This window comes from Aethalodelphis obliquidens, unplaced genomic scaffold (assembly GCF_003676395.1).
Source record: "Aethalodelphis obliquidens isolate GAN/ISIS:26980383/991018 unplaced genomic scaffold, ASM367639v1 scaffold17, whole genome shotgun sequence".
Lineage (NCBI taxonomy): Eukaryota > Metazoa > Chordata > Mammalia > Artiodactyla > Delphinidae > Aethalodelphis > Aethalodelphis obliquidens.
The window spans coordinates 26,273,173-26,297,599 of record NW_020837961.1 but is presented as its reverse complement, the minus strand read 5'-3'; the positions used below and the strand labels follow the sequence as shown (position 1 = coordinate 26,297,599).

Below are 24,427 nucleotides of genomic sequence, written 5' to 3'. Positions count from 1 at the left end.
CAGTTAAGTCCCCTACATATGAACCTTCAAGTTTCGAACTTTCAAAGATGCGAACGTGCGTTCCATCAACGTCAGGCATGAGTGAAATTGCAGCTTGGCCTCCGTCTCCTATTGCTGACAATCCTTCAGCTCTACCATCTCCCACCTCCTCTCCCTCCTCCAGTCAGTAACTCCTCTTGCCTGTTCACTCGATGCCTGCCCCTGTATGCCAGCTGCTGTACTGTACTACTGTACTTTCAAGGTACTGTACTGTAAGACTAAAAATGTTTTATTTTTTGTGTTTGTTTTTTATGCATTATTGTAAGAGAAGTATTACAGTACAGTAATACTGTAATTACTATTACAGTACAGTACTATATAGCCAATGATATTAGTTGGGTACCTAGACTAACTTCGTTAGACTTAACCACCAGGTTCTCAGAACGGAACTCGGTTCATATGTAGGGGACTTACTGTATTAACAAAAGCCTTCAGGATTCAGAAGCCTAGTGCCTTCTTTATCCAGACGGAAGCTCAAGGCCAATCACCCAGCAAGTGTTCCCTGGCCCAGTGTTTTCACAAGAGTGAAATCCGTTGTGGGGAAAAACATGGGGAAGGGGAAAAAAAAAAAGAAAGAAAGAGGTCTCAAAAGCCAAAAGAGTCTGTATACATGGGGCTTCCCTGGTGGCGCAGTGGTTGGGAATCTGTCTGCCAATGCAGGGGACACGGGTTCGATCTCTGGTCCGGGAGGATCCCACATGCCACGGAGCAACTAAGCCCAAGTGCCACAACTACTGAGCCCGCATGCTGCAACTACTGAGGCCCACATGCCTGAGCCCGTGCTCCACAACAAGAGAAGCCACCGAAATGAGAGGACCGCGCACCCCAACGAAGAGTAGCCCACCACAACTAGGGAAAGCCCGCGCGCAGCAACAAAGATCCAACACAGCCAAAAGTAAATAATAAATTTATTTTTTTTTAAATGGTCCACATCAAAAAATAAAGTCTGTGTACACACAGGGTCTTCCTGCTCAAGGGAGAGAAGGATGCAGCTGCGGGACAAGACACCCCCCATGTCTGCTGGCCAGCTCAGTCGCCCCCGGCCCCTTCTGGATGAGGAGCAAGCACCTTTTGTGCACCATCGGGCAGCGAGCTCTCCCTTCTCTCTCCCGGCGTCCCCTCCTCCCCCAAGCTTCCCTCCCCCGCAGGGTCTCACGCAAATGCCCTGATGTGCCAGAACCTTCAGACGCTGAGAGTCACATTTCAGCAACAGACAAAAACTGAAAGACAGGATGACAGGATGCATGCAGAGAAGTAAATGCAACATGAAGGGCTTTCAAAAGAACACCATGAACACGACAGCACTATTTTAAAAGTCCTTAAATTCCTGGACAGCTGCCCACCTCAGATAAGTACAGCATGTCCTGCCACGCCAGGGAGAACCATGTCCGGAATTCTGGCAGGGAAACACCACACAGGACTTTCCTTGGAGGACACGCACGGAAGCGACACAGCCATCCTGGCCACTAACGGTGCCCGGCTCTCCACCTCTAGGTTGGCAATATTATCAGGAAAAACTACTCGCTTGAAAACACTGTCCTGAAACAGGCAATATTGGCCTTTTCAAGGACACAGCACATCCATTCAAAGAAATTTGACTTTCATACATGGAGGGAACCACTGATTTCCCAGACTGGCCTTCTCTCCACTTTCCAACACTTCATTTGAATAGCTACAGAGCTGGACACTAGTGGGGGGGCGGCAGGGCAGTGATATGCAAACATAGTCCTCCTTCATTCTCAAATTCAATCCATTTTCCCTTAAGGAAGTGAAACTGGGGCTTCACTTCCATCTTTCCTTCCCTGGCTAACTCTGATGTGTCAACTCAGACCAGAAATGATGTCTCCAAAGCGCCTTCCCCGAATTCCCCAATAACTGTTACCACAAGGCACGCTTTCAGCAATCTCCCCAACAGACAGCCCGCCACTCAAGGGGAGGAACGATGCCTTTGTCTCGATGGCGCTTGGCACAGCGCTGGCCACAGTGTTTGCTCAACTATGCATGTGTATCTAGCCTACTGAGGTAGAGAGGAGGCATGTGACCATATACACCCAGTGGCTCAAAACCAACAAACAAGCACACCTTCCTGACTGTGGAGCTTCCAGACTCATGTCTTCATACCTTAAAGCCCTAAGTCCTACATTTTAACATTTATTCAGGAGATGGAAAGCTTCTGAAAAAATATCTGGCATTGATCTTTGCCTTCTAAAACACATATTACAGATTTTTTTAAACATTTTAATGACAGCCTTAATTATAAATGTCTAATTATTATGCTGCACCATCATTTAATTTAGGACTTTGGGAAATACTAATCACCTTTTTTTAATTGAAGTAGAGTTGATTTACAACGTTTTGTTGATTTCTGCTGTACAGCAAAGTGATTCAGTTATACATACGTATACATTCTTTTTTATATTCTTTTCCATAATGGTTTATCCCAGGATAACTGAATACAGTCCCCTGTGCTGTACAGTATGACCTTGTTGTTTATCCATTCTATATATAAAAGTTTGCATCTGCTAACCCCAAACTTCCGGTCCATTCCTCCCCCATCCCCCCAACCCGCCCCAGCAGCCACAATTCTGTTCTCTCTGTCTGTGAGTCTGTCTCTGTTTGCGTGGCTTGCGGGATCTTAGTTCCCCAACCAGGGATCGAACCTGTGCCCCTTGCAGTGCAAGTGCAGGGTACTAACCACTGGACCACCAGGGAATTCCCGTGTCATATTTTAGATTCCATATATAAGTGATATCATATGGTATTTGTCTTTCTCTTTCTGACTTACTTCACTTAGTATGATAATCTCTCGTTCCATCCATGTTGCTGCAAATGGCATGATTTCATTCTTTTTATGGCTGAGTAATATTCCAGTGTGTGTGTGTGTGTGTGTGTGTGTGTGTGTGTGTGTGTGTGTGTGTACACATATATATACCACATCTTCTTTACCCATTCATCTGGATAGGTTGCTTCCATGCCTCAGCTATTGTAAATAGTGCTGCTATGAATATAGGGGTGCATGTATCTTTTTGAATTATAGTTTTGCCTGGATATATGCTCAGGAGGGGGACTGCTGGATCATATGGTAACTCTACTTTTCTGAGGAACCTCCATACTGTTCTCCATAGTGGCTGCACCAACTTACATTCCCACCAACAGTGTAGGAGGGTTCCTTTTCTCCACACCCTCTCCAGCATCTGTTATTTGTAAACTTCTGAAAAATGGCCATTCTGATGAGTGTGAGGTGGTACCTCACTGTAGTTTTGATTTGCATTTCTCTAATGATGAGTGATGTTGAGCATCTTTTCATGTGCCCACTCACTAACCAATTTTAAAGATTAAGTGACCATAAAGACTGTTAAACTCTTAGAAGCAATCTTAGAATATTTCTACCTCTGTTTTACAGCTATCATTTTGCATGCCTTTTTTAATATGTGGCTTTTAACATGCTGCTACTCTGTGGCAATTTTAAGGAAAACACGAGTTTTTCAAAGTTCTCAGAAAGCACTGGCATCCACTTTGGCTCCTGAAAGGCCTTCCTTATCTCCTTGTCCCTGTGTTGGTGGGTAAGAGCTTGTTAAATATACAAACACCCCCCACAAGCCACGTCTCTGCCCCACAAGCTCCAGTTCAAATACTGCTTCTTTCACAAAGCCTTTCCCAACCAGCACAGGCTTAGCTGCTCTCCTCCCCAGGCAACCACACCCTATACTTTTGTTTAGCACTTAGTATAACATATTTTAATTCACTTTTTACCAGTTACTCTCCAGGGCCACACTGGATACTTCTTGAGGGAGCTATCTTTTCTTATGCAAAAGTTTCAGGCTGGGGACTTCTCTGGTGGTGCAGTGGTTAAGAATCCGCCTGCCAATGCAGGGGACACGGGTTTGAGCCCTGGTCCGGGAAGATCCCACATGCCACGGAGCAACTAAGCCCGTGTGCCACAACTACTGAGCCTGCGCTCTAGAGCCCGAGAGCCACAACTACTGAGCCCACGAGCCACAACTACTGAAGTCTGCATGCCTAGAGCCTGTTCTCCTCAACAAAGAGAAGCCACCACAATGAGAAGCCCGAGCACCGCAACAAAGAGAAGCCCCCGCTCGCCGCAACTAGAGAAAGCCCGCACACAGCAACGAAGACCCAATGCAGCCACAAAAAAAAAGTTTCAGGCTGGTGTCGAGGAAATCATCAAAGATTTGTTGTCTACGAAGTGTTCAAAGCCATTTCATGAACCAAAAGTAGCCACAATGATGCCACGCAATTTTCATGGTTTAAAAAAAAAGTGATCACTGACTACCAAGATTAGACAGAAACACCCAAATAACGTCAATATGGGTCAAATGCCTTTTTTTTTTTACTTTCGTTATTATTCATTTTATTATTATAACTCAATGATAACTCAGGAAGAGTGCTATTTTAAAGGTCTTTTAAAATGAATGGAAGAGTAACAGGAATTCCTGTCAAGGGGAAAAGGGAGGAAGAAAAACCTCTAGATTAAATGGGACTTAGAAACTTATCAGTCAAATGCAATGTATTTGGATCCAGATTCAAACCGACTGTTACGGGACGCAGGCATGAGGAGGAAACAAAATGTAAATGAATATCAGGGGAAAAAATGAATATGGCCTAATTCTTTGTAATCTCAAGGAATTATTATTATTTGTTTTTAGGTGTGACAAGTATATTTTGGTTCATAAAGAGAGCTATCTTTGAGAGTTATACACTGAAGTATTTATGGATGAAACGATGTAATACTGGGCTTTCTGTCAAAACAATGGCGGTGGGGGGGTGAGGAGTATAGGAGAAACAAGGCTGGTTGTGTGGCAATGGTTATCAAAGGCGAATATTGAGCACATGTAGCTTAATTATATTTTCCTTTCTGTTTGCGCATGCTCAAAATTTTCCAAACTAAAAAGTTAAACTAGGGCTTCCCTGGTGGCACGGTGGTTGGGAGTCCGCCTGCCGATGCAGGGGACACGGGTTTGTGCCCCGGTCCGGGAGGATCTCACATGCCGCGGAGCGGCTGGGCCCGTGAGCCATGGCCGCTGAGCCTGCGCGTCCGGAGCCTGTGCTCCGCAATGGGAGAGACCACAGCAGTGAGAGGCCCGCGTACCGAAAAAAAAAAAAAAAAAGTTAAGCTAATAATTTTTAAAAAAGCATTAGGCGTCCTGTTAATTCTGTGGTTGGTAGTAACTGCCCTCCACTGCTTTCTGCCTTTGGATAGATTCCTGCTATCTGGCAGGAACTGCCATTCCCGCAAATGGGTTGGAACATGCTGTCCCATTCCTTTCTGAGGTTCGTGGCCTTATACAGACAACATCCTATTCCTACTTCTACCCAGCACTGGAAACCCAGCCCTGTCATCCTCATTCTGCCTAAGACAGAGACCCCATCAACCCCCATCATAGCTGAAGATTAAATCAATAGGTCAGTTAACAAGAGCTCTGAGAACCATGCTTTCTTTATCAGACAGCCTGGAGCTAAGACCACATTCCAGCCAACTCATCTCAAGGAACAAAAAAAGGAAATACAGTCGTCCCTCAGCATCCAGTAGGGACTGTTCCAGGATCCCCATGGACACCAAAATTCAAGCATGCTGAAGTCCCTTATATAAAATGGCATGGTATTTGCGTATAACCTATACACACCCTCCTATATACTTTAAATCATCTCTAGATGATTTACAATATGTAATACAGGCAGACAGACCTCAGAGATATTGCAGGTTCAATTCCAGATCACTGCAATAACGCGAATGTCGCAGTAAAGCGAGTCACACGTATTCTGTGGTTTCCCGGTATATACAAGTTATGTTTTCACGGTGCTGTGATTCATTAAGTATGCAATAATAGCATTATGTCTTTAAAAAACAACGTACATACCTTAATTTAAAAAAATACTTTATTGCTAAAAAATGCAAACCATCAGCTGAGCCTTCAGTGAGTTGTGATTTCTTTGCCATAGTACCGTTAAAGATCACTGATCACAGACCACCATAACACATATAATAATAATAATGACAAAGTTTGAACTATAACAAGAACTACCAAAATGTGACAGAGACAAAAAGTGAGCAGATGCTATTGGAAAAATGGTGCCTGAAGACTTGGCTTGACACAAGGTTGCCACAAACCTTCAATATATGAAAAAAACAGCATCTGCGAAGCACAATAAAGGGAAGTGCAATAAAACAAGGTATGGAGGCTTCCCCGGTGGCGCAGTGGTTAAGAATCCGCCTGCCAATGCAGGGGACACGAGTTCGAGCCCTGGTCCGGGAAGATCCCACATGGCGCGGAGCAACTAAGCCCGTGTGCCACAACTACTGAGCCTGCGCTCTAGAGCCCAAGAGCCACAATTACTGAGCCCACGAGCCACAACTACTGAAGCCCACGTGGCTAGAGCCCATGCTCTGCAACAAGAGAAGCCACCGCAATGAGAAGCCCGCGGACCGCGACGAAGAGTAGCCCCCTGCTCACCGCAACCAGAGAAAGCTCGCGTGCAGCAACGAAGACCCAAGACAGCCAAAAATAAATAATTTTTAAAAAACTAAAAAAACACAAAACAAGGTATGCCTGTACAATGAAAATACTAAGTAAATAGTTGTGAACACAATGTAAATGCTAGGTAAACAGTTGTCAGCACGTGGTAAATTCAAGTTTTGCTTTTTGGAACTTTCTGGAATTTTTTTCAAATATTTTTGATCTGCAGATGCAGAATCCGTGGATACAGAGGGCCAACTATAGAATATCACTCTGTGTTTCTGTAGAGCTCAACTCCAGCACCACACTGCCTGAAACTCTCTTCCCCCAGATACCAGGAGGCCTCCATCGTTCTCCACTGGAAAGGCCTTCCTTCCTTCGCCACTCTAGATGTAATGGTGCCCTGGCTCCTTGCTCTTCTCAATTTCTTTTTTTTTTTTTTTTTTTGGCCACGCCACACGGCTTGTGGGCTCTTAGCTCCTGGATCAGGGATTGAACTTGAGCCCTCGGCAGTGAGAGCCCAGAGTCCTAACCACTGGACCACCATGGAATTCCCTCAATTTCGTTTTGTAGCACTTACTGCTACTTGACAATGTGTTATACATTTGTTCACTTATCACCTCCCCTTTCCAAAATGTAACCTCCGTGAGGGCAGGGGCTTTGCTTTGTTTGCGGCTGTGTGCTCAGATTCTAAACGGTAACTGAAACGTAAAAGGAGATCAAATACATATTTGCTGAATGCTCAGGATCCCAGGAAAATACAACTAAATTTCAAGGATTGAGAACAGAAAGTTGATACTATGAACATAAACTAAGAACGCGCACTTCTACCACCCACACGTCCGCACCCACTTCATGCCATAGAAGGGTGGCTTCATGGCACTGCAGTTATCCACTCTCACATTTAGACTGCTCTAAAGAGCTTGAAAGATCTGTGACTATACGAACACATGAATAAGGGTTATGTATGTCACTCTGTGCCAGAAAAAACCTAGTGGGAGCACAGTACCTTCACGCGCCCGCTTCGGTATTTACAACAGGCACAAATCATCTCAGAATTTAGGGTGCAGTGCAAATTACACTAGCGCTTTTAGAGGCCATAGGTCTCTGTCATGCTTCAGTCAAAAATCAGTGCTTTCCTCCTACTTCTTCTCCTACTCCAATTCTACCAGCTAGAAATCCCCACCAGCCACCAGCCAGATTGCAGCAACATCTAGGAAGCTGGCCACGCTGGCAGGTGGTCCAGGATGTCTGGTTGTGGCCTGACCGGGCTCTACCCCTTAGCTGCCATGCGATCCTGGGCAAGGTGCTGCACCTCTATTTCCTCATTGGTCAGTTAGGGGTCAATCACAGAGTCTATTTCATAAGGCTGATGTGAGAATTAAATGACTTAAACGTAGGGAAACAGCTTAGACCAGTACCAGGCACAGAGTAAAGGTTAACTGTCTTAGCTGCCATATTCAATATTATTACCACCACATCTGAACCCCCTCATACAGGAACACTTCCACATAATTCTAGGTAGTTCTCATTCTCGAGAACATAGAAAAATCAGATGGTCATTTTTTTTTTTTAACCTGAAAAAACTGGTGAAAATAGATAGCGTGTCATAATCCAATGGCGAGTCTGCTGTAAATCTTTGTTGAATGAATATCAGGAGAGAAATACAAAGTTTTCAGAAAGGTGGATAAATATTATTCAATACCCTCAAAATTCATGTTAAATAGCATCTACTCAATGCACTCAGCGTAGCATCCGGCACATGGAAAGCACTCAACAGAGGGGAGCTATTATTCACTACTACTGTGATCATGTATCTCAAGGCAAAGTGGGATTTTAAGGACTTCCAGGTTCGAGCTCTCTTCCTCTCCACACAGCCTAGAAATCCACAGAAGACTGAGGCAAGCTCCAACTGTGCCCTGCTGTCCTCTCCATAAGATGTTCTGCTTTTGTCTTCTTAACGTATTAAGATTCTGCGTGAGACTCGATTTAAATGCGACTGCTCCAGGGCTAACAAAAATCTAGGAAGCACTGATATACTTCAACACAGTCTTTTACAGATGAAGATGCAGGGTCTTGGTCTAGAGGTCCAGCAACTTATCCAGGATGGTCGGCACCCCTGGGGAACTAGAAATCCAGGCCCCCAAACCTCATCTGGGGATCTTTCCATTACTGTGCACTATTCATCCATGGACAAATGCACCAAAACTTCCACCAGAACCAGCTACCCAGATTTCCACCCCACTTAAAGATGGACTTGTTATTTTACACCCCACCACTCACCATAATTTCTCTCTGTTCTTCCAGATTCTTCAAAAAGTTAGAAAATTCACGTAACGAAGCATCTGTAAGAAGAAAGGAATGATTATTTCATGGTCAAAGCAAAGGAAAGCCAACCAAAACCCGGTCTTTACGCACCTATGCAGCGTTCATCGTCAGTCTCTGCATCGCCGATAAACTCAAATTTGAAGTCTCTGAGTGAATGAGCAAACTTCCGCTGGGCTGCCGAAAGACCTGGAAAGAAAGATGGAGTGATTACTTGGGTCCTTGTTTCAGGTCAAGGCTCAGCAGGAATTGATTCTTCCTCAGATGGCAGAGCTGTAGAGCTCTCCTCCACGTGAGCTGTGAGGAGACACAACCCAACTCCTCGGCCAAGGGGCCCACCATCCCACCCGGGCACTCTCTGGTGGCTCGTCTTCTATGCTAATGCTCTGGGATGGAGCAGGTGCGGGAGAAATATATATATTGTTCCCGGAAGCACTTTCCCTTTCTCTACTCACTCAGGTCAGAACTTCCCGGACGCAAAAGTTCCGTCTATGATTAGGAGCACACACACTTGATAGTTATCTCCCAGGGCTGGATGAGATCCAGCTGGCTGCCAGCGTTTCAAATATTAAGGGTCTCAAAGCTTAAAGTCAGCCAACCAGATGCCCTTAACTGATGGTTCAACTCCAGCCAGAGAAATCCAGAGGATTCAAAGAGTATTCATAGAAAACAGCAGCAGGAACGGAAATCAAAGGCCACGCTCAAGTGGCAGAAAGAATTCATTCTGCTGAAGACCTACAGGTCCTCATTTTTCTTTCTTTTTATTGTCGTCATAGAAAATAGTGGAAAACCCAACTTCTACAACAGGCTAACAGTTATTTTATGGGCCATGCACCATGCTAGAGAATAGGTGTATTTTTAACTTTACTCAATACTCTTGAGAGTCTCTATTTAACCATGGAACGCCAAAGCTCCCAGATGTTAAATAACTCGCACAAAGTCACACAGGTACTACATCAGCAAAAGTCTGATCTATTCCAGAGCCATCTGTCCAAAACCCATGCCCTCACCAGGGTACAATTCTGCCTCTGGTCTAAAGCACTTTCAAAGAAGCTGCTTCCCAACTCCTGCACCCTGTATGGATCCTGGCTCACTACAATGAATACTGACAGATCGTGTTAAAGTGAAACTTCAGGTCAAGCAAACTGAAAAGTTGAACAAAACACAATCCATAATTTCTGATAAGAGTATTCAGGCAAAAAAATAAATATGAACAAAAGCGAAGCACACAGTATAAATGCTGAGGGCTGTTTTGAATAAGTTGGTAAGATAGCAGGAGCAGCAATCTTCTCTTTCTTAGTCGTTGTATTATAGCTAACAGACAAGGAATGAAAGCAAAAAATTATTTTTACATTGGAAAATGTTCTTTTCTTTTTTTTTAACCAACTCTTGACCTCCAATCATTAAGTACAATGGTTCCCCAATGCCCTCCTCGACAAGCTGCTTCCTCTCACTTCTTAAACTTTCTAATCATGCTCACCAGCTCTTTCAGCTGCTGTCATGGTCTGGTTTCATGTTTTACTTTTTCTTAACAGACTCTATTTTGGAGTAGTTTTAGGTTCACAGCAAAGCTGGGCACAAGGTACAGAGATTTCCCCTAGACTCCCTGCCCGGACACAGGCATATCTTCCCCCATTATCAACATCCTCCACTGTCACAGTTTTTGAAACTTCATTCTTCCAAAGCTAAACCAGAAACCTTTTAGAAGGTGATACAGGATTGTAACTTCTTACCCTTGGAGTGGAGAAGAAAAGCAAAACCATAATGTATAATGTGATGGATTGCAAGCACGGTCTGAATTCTCCACCCCTCCTTTGTAGGAGCTTCTCTTTTCAGTGGGACTCTGCAGCTCCTCGGGTAAAAGGTAGCGTCTATTTTCCCACCCCTTGAACCCGGGCTGGTCTTGCGGCCAAAGAATGTGGTAGAAGTGACACTGCGCTAACTCGGAGCCTCTAGCTCTAGAACCTTTGCACACCCACGCTCCACTCCCTTGGAAGCCTCTGGCGTCCACGTGATCAAGCCCACGCTAGCCTGCTGGGTGATGAAAGACATGTCGCCCAGGCCCCCCACCTATGGCCCCATCGGTCAGACATCCCACCCTCAGAAGCAGAGCTTCCCGCCATGCAGGAGGCAGTCCAGATGAGACCACACTGACCAGTGTGCTGAGTCCAAACTGAAATAAATAAATGGCTGCTGTTTAGGCCACTGGAGGTGGGGGTGATTTGTTACAAAGCAATAAATAGACTAATATAGAAAGATTAAAAAATTTGACTGCATTAAAATTTTAAAGACATAAAAAGAGTGAAGAAAAGCACACACCCCGAAGGCACAAATAACAGCTATGAATCACTGAGGTAAGGCAGAAAGGCCAATAAAAAATGGGGCAAAACGCCTGAAAAAGCCCTTCACAGAAGGAAGTAAAGGAAATCCAAATGGCCCAAAACCACATGAAAAGGTGCTCAAAACTCATTAGTGATTATAAAAGTGAAAAGAAAACCTCAACATACCTCAGTACACTCATGAGATTGGCAAAATGTAATTAAGTCCGGCAACCTCAAGAACTGGCGTATGTCGAGCAACAAAAATTCTCATATACTGCCAGCGAGGGTAAAAACCGGTATCATTCCCTTTTAAGTACTTTGGCATTTTCTTGTAAGTTTGATGATACCCTACAACTCCCAATTGACCTTCTAGGTAAATTCCCAAGATAAACTTTTGCACATGTGTACTTACAGACATGTACTTTCTATAGCAGAACTGACCACAGCAATAGCCAAACACTGGAAAAGCAAATACCAAACGACAACCAACAGATGACTCAATTATACTATATTCATACGTTATAAAGTAAAAATAACAATAAATGTATGTATCAACTCAGGTTAACCTCACAATTTGGAGAGAAAGAAGCAAGCCATGAAAGAATACACACAGTATGGCTCTTTCATATAAAGTTCAAAGCAAGCTACACTAAACCCTATGTTTGGATTGCACATAGAGGTCACAAAATTACAGAACAGCAAGTAAGTCATTATCTCAAAAGTCACACGATGTTTACCACTGGAAGCAAGGGAGGGGGACAGTCAGACAGCTACAAGGGGATTCAAGGTATTTTAGTTCATAACCTAGTGGTGAGTCTACGGCTATTTGCTTTATCTTTCTTCTTTAAAACATACGCTTGGTTCATATACTTCTGTACTTCCACCATAATTCCACGACTAAACAATAAAAATTTTTTAACCGTAAAAAAGTAAAGCCTGGCTATTGGGGTCACTCCCAAGTTAACTACTCTGCTGTAATCCAGGAAACCTACCATTATTGCCTACGATTTGGCCATACTGGCTTGCTCTTGGTTCACACGTGCCCAACTCATTCCAGAAGGGCACTGACAGGCTTCAAAGTGCTGTCCCACCCCTGGAAGCGCTCCTTGCCCAGCCCCACCTTCACCTGGCTGGCTCCTTCACAGAACCCTCCCCCTCACACCATCACCCCCAAAAGAGCATCACTCCTCTGCCCTGAATTCTTCTCGATCCCACGGCGCTTAATCTTCTTCATAGCACTGATCACCTGAAACTGCCTTATTTAGTCAGTATTTCCTCCAGGTTATCCATTCTGCTGCAGAATATCCAGTCCCTGAGACAGCAGCCAACAGCCTTGTGCTTCCCTGCATCCCTGAAACAAAGACCACACAGGGCTTTTCTTTTTGAATTTATTTCATGTAGCTCTTTCCAAATATTAAGCGTGTGGGCTTATTATCATTTCTAACAACTTTATTCCATTTTGCTAATGCTTGCTCTGCCAGTTCTCAAAAGGGGCATGTAATTGCTTCTGTTTGTGTGTGTGTATACGTGTATATATGTGTGTATGTCTATATGTACTTATTTATAAATATTATATATTATATATAAATAATATACAAATGTGTTTATAATATGCATATAACTATAAATACTGGTATAAATTCTATTTTTCCCCTCTGGAGCCATTTCCTTTTGAGTATTTTATCCAAAATTACCAGATCAGGGACTTCCCTGGTGGTGCAGTGGTTAAGAATCCACCTGCCAATGCAGGGGACACGGGTTCGAGCCCTGGCCTGGGAAGATCCCACATGCCGCGGAGCCACAACTACTGAGCCTGCGCTCTAGAGCCCACGAGTCACAAATACTGAGACCACGTGTCACAACTACTGAAGTCCACGTGGCTAAAACCCATGCTCCGCAACAAGAGAAGCCACGGCAATGAGAGGCCCGCGCACCACAACGAAGAGTAGCCCCCGCTCACCACAACTAGAGAAAGCCTGCACGCAGCAACGAAGACCCAATGCAGCCAAAAACAGATACATAAAAAATAAATAAATTTATTTTGTAAAAAATTACCAGGTCAAAGGATATCTTAAAGACCATGCTTTCTTATGGTCAGGGCAGGATACTCTCCAGAAAGCTAAAATTTAAATGCATCTGTTTTTCAAGACGTATTTCAAAATTCCTAATCTCATTAGTTGAAAATGTTTATAACAGTAGACTGAATTTGGGTTCATTTGCACAGCTAATACGATATATTTCTCCCTATGTAAATAGCATGCTTTTCTCTCTTACCTCTGTGCTAGGTACTGTAGTTACATCAAGTCTTTATTTTAGCATATAATCATTTTTTCTCTGTTGATTTTTCTGGTGTTATTAGAATTCATTATGCAAAACTGTTATTGTTTAAAAATTGGACCACACCAAACTCCCGTTCCATTTAAAAATCATAAATTTATCACCTGTTCGTTATGTAGTACATTTTAAATTTATTCTCATGTAGTTTATACTTTTATAGATATCTTCTGCCTTTCCAAACATAACATAAAATCATAAGACAGTTTACTACATTTAGTACAGTCCATTGAAAAAGCACAAAGATGCTTTGTGCAAAAGATAATGGTTTATCATCACACATGAAACTCAAACAGTCTAAATCACAAAGGCTGGCAGCACTCCTCTACTAGGGGAAGATGGTGAAGAGCCCACTAGATAGGACTGCCTTTATTCAGGGCCTACTCTATGCTAATGGACTCACAGATATTATTTCATTTATTCCTTATAACCAGCCTACAGGGTAGGTGTGGACGTTACCTTATTTTACAAATCATAAGTAGATTCAGCGATAGATTAGTGACCTGATCAAGGTCACAGACCTCTTCGGACGGTTGGTATTATGTCCTGGAGGCAAAGGATCAACTCCTTGGTTTCTCAAGCTTCTACCAACATCCTTTGCATCACATCATTCTGACTTTCAGGAGATTTAACATTATTCCCAGGGCCCGTGCACAGATCTCAACTATTATCTTAATGGCTCTAATGCAGAACTCTAAATGAAAAGTTCACGTATGCGTGCCTCCATGCCCCCAGTCCTCTCCTGCATGCTAATTCCTGAAGACTGTAAATTAACATGCTCTCCTGAAACACCTTCAAGGCTGGCGTATATATATATATTTTTTTAATATCTTTATGGGAGTATAATTGCTTTACAATGTTGTGTTGGTTTCTGCTGTACAACAAAGTGAATCAGCTATAAGTATACATATATCCCCATATCCCCTCCCCCGTGCATCTCCCTCCCACCCTCCCTATCCCACCCCTCTAGGTGGTCACAAAGCACCGAGCTGATCTCCCTGTGCTATGCATCAGCCTCCCGCTAACCATCCATTTTACATTTGGTAGTGTGTGCATGTCCATGCCGCTCTCTCACTTCATCCCAGCTTACCCTTTCCCCACTGTGTCCTCAAGTCCATTCTCTACGTCTCTGTCTTTATTCCTGCCCTGCCACTAGGTTCATCAGTACCGGTTTTTTTAGATTCCACATATGTGCGTTAAGCATACAGTATTTGTTTTTCTCTTTCTGACTTACTTCACTCTGTATGACAGACTCTAGGTCCGTCCACCTCACTACAAAGAACTCAATTCCGTTCCTTTTTATGGCTGAGTAATATCCCATTGTATATATGTGCCACGTCTTCTTTATCCATTCACCTATCGATCGACACTTAGGTTGCTTCCATGTCCTGGCGATTGTAAATAGTGCTGCAGTGAACATTGTGGTACATGACCCTTTTTGAATTATGGTTTTCTCAGGGTATATGCCCAGTAGTGAGATTGTTGGGTCATATGGTAGATCTATTTTTAGTTTTTTAAGGAACCTCCACACTGTTCTCCACAGTGGCTGTACCAATTTACACTCCCACCAGCAGTGCAGGAGGGTTCCCTTTACTCCACACAGGCTGGCATACACTGATGGATACTGCCAAGCCTGCGTGGGCACAAAATGCAACAGCTGACTTTAAAGAACTGAAGTGATCTGCACACTTTCAAATAAACTTGCCACTTCAGAGTCTCCCAGAGTAAGACTTTTAGGTCTTCGATCTGCAGACCAACGGGAGAGAAAAGCACAGGCACTAAAACTCTTCCCAGGGTTAGGAGCAGTTTGAGAGAGGAGCAGTTGTATTTGAGACCTGCTGAGTTTGAGAAGCAGCACACCACGTGGAGAGATCCAACCACAGTTTAAATCCAGGTTCAGAGACCCTCCGGACACTGGCAGGAATTGCCCCTGGTCACCCTTGATGGTTTGACAAATGAGAAAATTCTTTCTTACAGCACAGCCACCTATGAACAGTTTTCAGTGATCATGAACTATTAGACGCATACAGGCACTAGGAAGGGTGGGAAACCTCTCTAATCGGGTTGGTCTACTTCACTGCTAAACAGCCTTCTGGGTACATGAGAACCCCTGAAGTTACAAGCCCGGCGCTGCGAATAAGGCTGTAACTCTCTCCTGGAACTTTCGGCCCCACCAAAGCACTGAGTGGTATACCTGAGGAAACGTGGCATGCTAATTCCGGGCTTGAAAAGGAAAATGAAACAGCGAATCAATGTACCTTTCTCACTCAGTAAATGTGAAGCTCAGGATTCTTCACCAACCATACCGGATTCTGAACTCTTTTTCCAAACAGGCAAAATTGCACTTAGAAGCTCACATTCCTCGGCATGGTGAGACCCAAATCACTAGATTATCAAATATGCAAAGACTCTGCCAGGGGAACCTTTGCTACCCATCCTGCCCGTCAAAACAAGTCCCCAAATTCTTCTGTGTTTTATTTAAAGAACAAGGTACAGACTCTTAAGAACTTAATATCTTTCACGTCAGATTCATACCAAGGAAATAGTGCTAATGTTAATCCAAAGAACTTGGAAGTGAAACAAAATTCCTCCAGCACTGTGGACTGGCTTCTCATTTTCCTTCGTGGTTTCCAGATTTACAGAATTGGCAGCAGCGCTATGTACAAGAGTAGCATTCCGGCCTCTCTGTACCAGTCAAAAAGCAAGAAAATAACTCACTGGATACATGTTTTAAGTGGTGCGAATGTCCCCCAAGCCCCAAATGCATTACTAGGCTACTGGAGGCCTGAAGGCCACATCACAAGCTGTTCTAGGAGCAGCTCAAGGGCCAGCACGGTCTCTGTGACTGCTAGGTCAAGGTCCTCCTGGCCCTAACGCTCCACTTCCAGCCCAACCAGAGTGGCTGTGTAGTGAGTTCTTCTTAATCAGAGAATAAACACCATCTGAAGTCACTAGATTGACCTGAACTGACAAATGTATGGGGTAAAGGAACACAAGCTGAGTCCCCAGAGATGCAGATGCCTCAAAACAAATGCATAAACCTGGACTCAAGACGCAGTATGACATACGACAGACGACCAGATAACTGTTGATCAAAGTGACCAACTCATCATGAAGAACACTTAAGAAGGGAGTGCCCTGGGCACTGCAGAGAGTCCACAGGCAGGTCCACACTGGACACCACCACTCAACCTTCACCACCACCCCCCATTCCAGACTTCAGCCGCACTGCACGCACTCAGCAACCACGGACAGTCTTCTTGGACGAGGGTCCGCGTATAGAGAGAGGACCCGCCACAGCAGGCTGTCAGATGAGAAGTGCAGGCTGGCGATCACCCAGCTTCCTGGTTTTCGAACTGTCTTTGGCCACACATCCCTTTGTTCAGAGAAAAATCTTATTTACAGTGAGAACAGTAAAAACAGCTAACATGTCTGTATTAGTTTCCTATTACTGCTGTAAGTAACTCCACAAACCTGAGTGGCCAGAAACAATACAAATTTATTATTTTATATTTCTGGAGGTCAGAAGTCCAAAATGGGTCTCTCGGGGCTGTATTCCTTCTGGGGGATCTAGGGGAGAATCCACTTCCTTGCCTTTTCCAGCTCCTAGAGGATGCCCACATTCCTCTGCTCTTGGCACCCGGCCACCACTCACATCACTCCGACCTCTGCTTCTGTCATCACGTCTCCTTCTCTTACTCCTTTAAGGATCACCGTGATTACACTAGGTCCACCATGGTAACCCAGGATAATCTCACCGCCTCAAGATCTCTAACTGCACCTGCTAAGTCTCTTTTGCCACCTAAAATAACATTCACAGGTTCCAGGGAATTAGGAAGGGACATCTTTTGGAGGGCCATTATGCTGCCTACCACACCTGATAATGTCAGGTACTCTCCTAACCACTTTACATTTATTGACTCATTGGAGTATCACCGCAACTCTACGAGGCAGGTTCTGTCATTATGCCCACTTTACAGAGGAGAAAACTGACGTACACAGGTCAAGCAACCTGTCCAAGATCTCACAACTAGTAAGTAATGGAATGAAAAGATAATCAAAGCTGCTCAGGTGGAGGTAGGATGAAGAACCCTGCCCAATTGGTCCCCATCTCCCACTGAGTGCTTCCCAGTGAGACCACACCCTGCAGGACCCAACCTGAAAATCACTGACAGTCTCACCCTCACTGAACAGTCGGGAAATGAAAGTGCAACTTTGGACAACTAGTTCAATTTCACACACCTAGTTCAAGGAGAGCACTAACTAGAATCCAGGTTTTGGCATAGAACCCAGTTTTAGTACAAATTGGTGAGGCACAGAATGACAGTAACAGGTGTCCAGGTTAGTGAGGTATGCATGGCCCACCAGTTGGACAGCATGACCCAGAGAGAGGCTGCAAAGGACACGCATGTGTGTGTGTGTGTGTACACGCATGTTGTGTGGTAAGGGGAAGTGTTGAAATATGAAAAATATCCAGGACAACACACCCTCAGCCTCCACCTTCTCTAATCACACGAGAAAACAGCAAGAGCTGACAAACAATGTGATGACAAGACTGCATGTTGAAAACTAGGATGGCTGACATGTCCGGAGAAACACCTGAACCTGAGCAACAAACACTGGTAGTCCTGAAAGCTTTTGCACAACCAAGGAAACCATCGACAAAACAAAAAGACAACCTACGGAATGGGAGAAAATATTTGCAAACGAAGCAACTGACAAAGGATTAATCTCCAAAATACACAAGCAGCTCATGCAGCTCAACATCAAAAAAACAAACAACCCAATTCAAACATGGGCATAAGAACTGAATAGACATTCTTCCAAAGAAGACATACAGATGGCCAGACACGTGAAAAGATGCTCAACATCATTAATCATCAGAGAAATGCAAATTAAAACCACCATGAGATATCACCTCACACCTGTCAGAATGGCTATCATCAAAAAGACCACAAATAACAAATGTTGGCAAGGATGTGGGGAAAAGGGAACCCTCCTACACTGTTGGTGAGGATGTAAACTGGTGCATCCACTGTGGAAAAAAATATGGAGGTTTCTCAAAAAGCTACAAATAGAACTACCATATGACCCAGAAATTCCACTCCTGGGTAATATATCTGAAAAAAATGAAAACACTAATTCAGAAAGATACCTGGGCACTTCCCTGGTGGCGCAGTGGTTGAGAGTCCGCCTGCCGATGCAGGGGATATGGGTTCCTGCCCCGGTCCGGGAGGATCCCAAATTCCGCACAGCGGCTGGGCCCGTGAGCCATGGCCGCTGAGCCTGCGCGTCCGGAGCCTGTGCTCCGCAACGGGAGAGGCCACAATAGTGAGAGGCCCGCATACCTCAAAAAAAAAAAAAAAAAAAAAAAAAAAAGTGCTGGACCCAGAGCCCCTACTTCCTACATGGGCAGGTTTTATAGCACATGACCCTACGCAAACTTCATTAGGGCTAAATGAATAAGGACAGAACAGGCCCCACAGGCCAGTGAGAGACAGGACACGCGGAATATGTATATACAGAAGGCAAGAGATGAGCAAATGCCACGAGATGCTAAACAACGGGTGGGTCCAAGAAAGGGTATATGGATGGTCACAATTCTATCCATGCAATTTTTATGGTACATTCTGAAAAATAAAGTATCACAAAAGAACAAAGTCATCACAATTTTATTTATTAAAATGAAAGACAAGCACACACGCACACACACACACCTGAATCAATAAACCATTGTGTTCTCCTCCTTCATCCCATCCACCTTCATCTCATTCCTATACTTACAGGGACCCAAGTGGCCAGAATCCCAGTGTTCCCTCCTCAGCATTCTCTGCCTTACTCTATACACCCACACCCACTTGTGCTGTTTATTTATCCTTACTTGCCAGGCAGTGTTCTAGGCACAGGGGTTACAGCAACAAACAAATCACACAAACGGATGAGAGAGGGTAACATACCAGGTCGGGGGGCGGCAGTAATCTGAGATAAGACAGATAATAAAACATAAATAAATTACACAGTATGCTGGGAGCTGTTAAGTGCCAGGCAGGAAAGTGAAGAAAGGTTAGGGGGATGGGAATGCGTGGGGAGGTTGTGCAGGTCTGAGCAGACCTCACAGAAAAGCTGGCATTTGTGGAAAAGCTGAAGGATGCAAGAAGCAAGCCACCCAGGGAACTGTGGAGAAGCCTTTCCAGACACAGGGGGCCATCTGGAGGCAGTACAGGGACAGGATGGTACGGCTGGCCCTGAGTGCGGGCGGGACAGCAAGACTGAGAGGAAACAAGGTCAGGGATGACGGGGGCCAGTTCAGGAAGGACTCGAGCTTTTATTATGAGCAAGATGGGGGGCTTCTGGAGAGCTGGGAGCAGAGGAGGGATGTGACCTGACCTTCGGCAGCATCGCTCCGGCTGCTGTGCTGAGAGCAGGCTACATACAGATGGACCAGAGCAGTGGCAGGAAGACAAGTGAGGAGGTCCCTGCCCTGATCCAGGTGAGAGACGACAGCACTTCTTTCAAGAATTTCTGGAAACGATGCCAACAGCTAGTTGAGACTCAGGGGGTCTCAACCTAATGATTTGAGGGGTCTACACACAGAAACTTCCCCAAGGATGGCAATCACCTTTGAAGCTTCATGGCTTTGGTACCAAGAAAGTCTGGTTTACAGGCGCAGTGGTAATTAGTAGTGTTCTTGTATGGGTTCAACTGTGTCCCTCCGAAATTCCTGTATTGGAGTCCTAACCCACAGTATCTCAGAAGGTGACCTTGTTTGGTGATAGGGTCTTTACAGAGGTAATCAAATTAAAGTGAGGTCATTAGGGTGGGCGCTAATCCAATGACTGGCGTCCTTGAAAAAAGGGGAAATTTGGACACAGAAACATGCATACAGGGAAGACAAGGTGAAGAGACACAAGGAGAAGATGTCCATCTACAATCAAGGAGCGAGGCCTGGGACAGATCCTACCCTCCCAGCCCTCAGAACAAACCAATTCTACCAACACCTTGATCTTGGACTTCTAACCTCCAGAGCTATGAGACAATACATTTCTGTTGCTTCAGCCACCCAGTCTGTGGTAGTTTGTTACGTCAACCCTAGGAAACAAATACACCATGATTTTTTTTTTTTTTTTTTTTTTTTAAGGAAAATAGGGTAACTTTGAGGTTCAAGGCAATACACGGTAGAAGAACACTACTTGCAAGTATCATTCTTCCGGATCAGGTATTTAAGCTCAATGACGAAACATAATATTATTCAAACATTTTGGTACTGAAGATAGTAATCTGGCAAACAAAGTGCTTTCCAAAATGTCTGAAGAAAGGGGAGACAGAAAAACAAATAAAACCACATACAGGGGATAATGTCAAGAAAAGCCACCTTGTTAAACACAGCATATGCTTAAGGCCCAAAGTAAATATTAGCAGGTATTTAGATGTCAGGTGTTCATCTGGTTTATTGAATATAAGCTTTCCCACCCTTTGGCCACTGTATCACCATTTCATGGCACAGACTAGATAATTGGTTGCCGACCAAAGCCAAGAGTTACTGTATAACTCACCCGTTTCTCTCAAACACTTCAATATTAATTTCCTTTAAAATTTTATATCAAATAAGATTCACCCTTAGGAGGGGCTAAAACCTCCCTGTTTGTGCCCTGAGTTAAACCAGGATCACAAGAACTGCCACAAGTCCACGACCGCCATCGGAGAGAGATCACCGTCACATCCTGCACACAGGGTCCAGATGACAAACTTCATAGGAGTTCAGTGGAAGACAAACTCAAAAAAACAGTAAAGTCATCAGAAAAACACAGCACAGAATGGGGGTTGAACAGGGTCCCAAAAAGTGAGTTAAATTTTTATCACTGTAAACCACAGGGGAGACACTGAGGCATCAGGAACAAAATGGGGAGAATCCCTGAGATGGGAAAAAGGACTACAAGTACTTGGGGACCTATGTAAGTTAGGGCCTTTGAATGCAGGCAGTACTCAAGTCATGAGAATACAATTGCAAAGAGCCAGGAAAAAAAAAAAAAAATAGTGAACAACTTGTCCTGAGAACGTGCACTACAGCCTGCCCTGGGATGCCCTCTCTGCATTACTACGGGCATCCCGTTGTGTTACTACAACGCGGCTTCTCTCTGAGTGTTTACTTCTCTCTCACTTCTAATTGCGTGGTTTTTTCTATTTCATATCAGTCCTTGTTGCCGGAACTGCTGCTTCCTCAGGGGGTCTGCGGCCTTGCCATCGCCCGGAGGGCCCTTTCACTGTCCTCACATCAGCTGAGATGCATTCTTTCAACGTCAGCTCCCGCTGTTTGTCCCATCTATGTTCCCAAAGTAAAATTCTCAAGAGACTCAAAATGGCCTCGCTCACTGCTTTCCCACAGAAGGATGTGACAGAGGGAGCTGTCTAGTGTCCCTCCCTAGTCACATCAGCCAGTTCAGGGAGAGGAGAGGGGACGTCCCACGGTCCTCAGAGAGCCTTCTCCTCAGAGAGGCTGTGAGCAGAGCCATTCTCCCTGAGAAGAGCCGTGAAGTAGTTAGCAGACACCATGTGTCACAACTAGAGTGCAAGGCCAGCAAGTACAAAACACATCCTTTAGAAACCCTCCTACACTGCTGGGGAGAATGTAAAGTGGTGCAGCCATGATGGAGAACACTATGGAGGTTCCTTAAAAAAACTAAAAATGAGGGAATTCCCTGGCAGTCCAGTGGTCAGGACTCCACACTCCCACTGCCAAGGGCCTGGGTTCGATCCCAGGTCAGGGAACTAGAATCCCACAAGCCACTCAGCGCAGCCAAAAACAAAAACAAAAAACTAAAACTAGAGTTGCAATATGATCCAGCAATCCCACTCCTGGGCATATACTCAGAGAAAACTCTAATTCGGAAAGATACATGCACCCCAATGTTCATAGCAGCACTATTTACAATAGCCAAGACACGGAATCAACCCATATGTCCATCGACAGATGAATGGATAAAGAAGATGTGGTGTATATATACAATGGAATATTACTCAGCCATAAAAAAGAATGAAATAATGCCATTTATAGCAACATGGGACGGACCTACCAATTATCATACTAAGTGAAGTAAGTCAGACAGAGAAAGACAAATATCATATGATATCACTTACATAAATTTGGGAAAAAATGACACAAATGAACTTATTTATGAAACAGACTCACATATTTCAAAAACAAGCTTATGGTTACCAAAGGGGAAAGGGGGTGGAGGAGAGATTAATGAGCAGTTTGGGATTAGCAGATACAGACTGCTATATATAAAATAGATAAACAACAAGGTCCTACTGTATAGCACAGGGAACTATATTCAATATCTTGTAATAATCTATAATGGAAAAGAATATGAAAAAGAGTATGTATAACTGAATCACTTTGCTTACACATCGTAAATCGACAATACATCCATTTTTAAAAAATAATTTTAAAAAAACCACATCTTTAAATGCCAAAATTACTTCTAAAGATTTTTCCATGTTGACATACAAAATTCCACAAAAAAGTCCCTAAAGGCAGAAACCAGTCCACTGAAAAACACTGCAGCAGGCAGAGCCTGAGTTCATGAGATGGGCCATTTTAATGTAAGGAACTATGTTCAACATAAAGAAATGTTAACACTCATCACTGACTAGAAAATCGTTTCCAGTCCAGGGCTCCCACATGGATGAGATATGTGCAACAGCCACGGAATATTTATTCAGCACCTCCGACGTGCTGGTCACTGCTCCAAGGAAGTACTTGGCATGCATGAGTTCCTTCGATCCTCACCACACCCTGGGAGGCACGCATTTCTCACTGCCTATTACGGTCAAGCACAAGAAGGCATAAAGGGGTCCAGAGTGTTCAATCGTGGAGCCAGGATTTGAAGCCTGCAGCCAGCTTTAGGTCTAAACCATCACAATCTGCTGCCTCACCGCAGGGAATGCAAACTACAGAGGCCACCACAACTGGGCCACGACACCCTTGCCTCGTGATGCCCTTACAAAATACATGCAAATAATCAAAGTGTCTTTCGTGATGGTGTTGAAATGTAAAGGAGAGGTCAGGAATTTTCCACAAAGGTTTTGTGGGCAGCCCCGGGAAAGAAAGGAAAGCATCCTGAAGGAGCTACACGGAGGAACCCACCGCCAACAGGAAGGAGGACACAAAGCCAACGTGGCAAAGCTGTCAGGCTGGGCAGCGAGGTCTGTCTCTTGGCTTCATGCTTCCTCAAGGGCAAGGTCAACACATACACCAAGATCCCAGACAGCAGAGCCCACACAATCCAGGCCTCTCAGGGCATAACCTGACACAAGTTGGGACCCCCCACAAACTGGCCCTGTTCAGAGGGAGGAGGCGCCGTGTGAAGAAACAAGACACGTGGTCAACTCGTGAACTCACTGAAAGCATGAGAAAGGTATGCACGTGCCCACAAAACAGTTTGGAAGGTAAGCCCCCTGCCAAAATAGTAACCAATGATTTTCACTATTTTCAAAATCATCTTCATTTAGCATAACTTACTTTTATGATCAGAAAAAAATCAGTTAAAGCCAAAACAAAACCAAAGAGTGGACGACAGCTGATCGTCAGGATGGGTGGGGATGTGAGACAATGTGCCTGTAATGGTTAAGTTTACACATGAACTTGACTGGGTCATGGGACACCTAGATATCGCATTAAGACTCATTTCTAGGTAGAGCTGTGAAGTGCTTCCAGAAGAGATTACATTCCAGTTGGTAGCCTGAGCAAAGCAGATGGCTCGCCCCAGTGTGGGTGAGCATCACCCATCCACGAATAAACGCACACACACGAAATTCAATGTCACCAGTAATGAACAGAAATTTTAAATAATACCTTTTATGCCTGACGGCCAACACTACTTTCAATCATGACATTCAATCTTTGCAAGTATATGGGTAAATGAGCCCTTT

At 44.3% G+C, this 24,427-nt stretch overlaps 1 protein-coding gene across 2 annotated transcripts in view; it reads right to left on the bottom strand.

Annotated features, from left to right (window-relative positions):
• The window catches only part of ARHGAP10 (Rho GTPase activating protein 10), a 325,886-nt gene that overhangs the window by 235,410 nt on the left and 66,049 nt on the right, over window positions 1-24,427 (bottom strand). For both annotated transcript variants that reach the window (XM_027117132.1, XM_027117131.1), the window contains exons 2-3: window positions 8,934-9,029; window positions 8,799-8,860 (exon numbers count right to left, since the gene is read on the bottom strand). In XM_027117132.1, coding sequence (XP_026972933.1) covers window positions 8,799-8,860; window positions 8,934-9,029 — 158 coding nt within the window. The remainder of the gene's footprint in view (window positions 1-8,798; window positions 8,861-8,933; window positions 9,030-24,427) is intronic.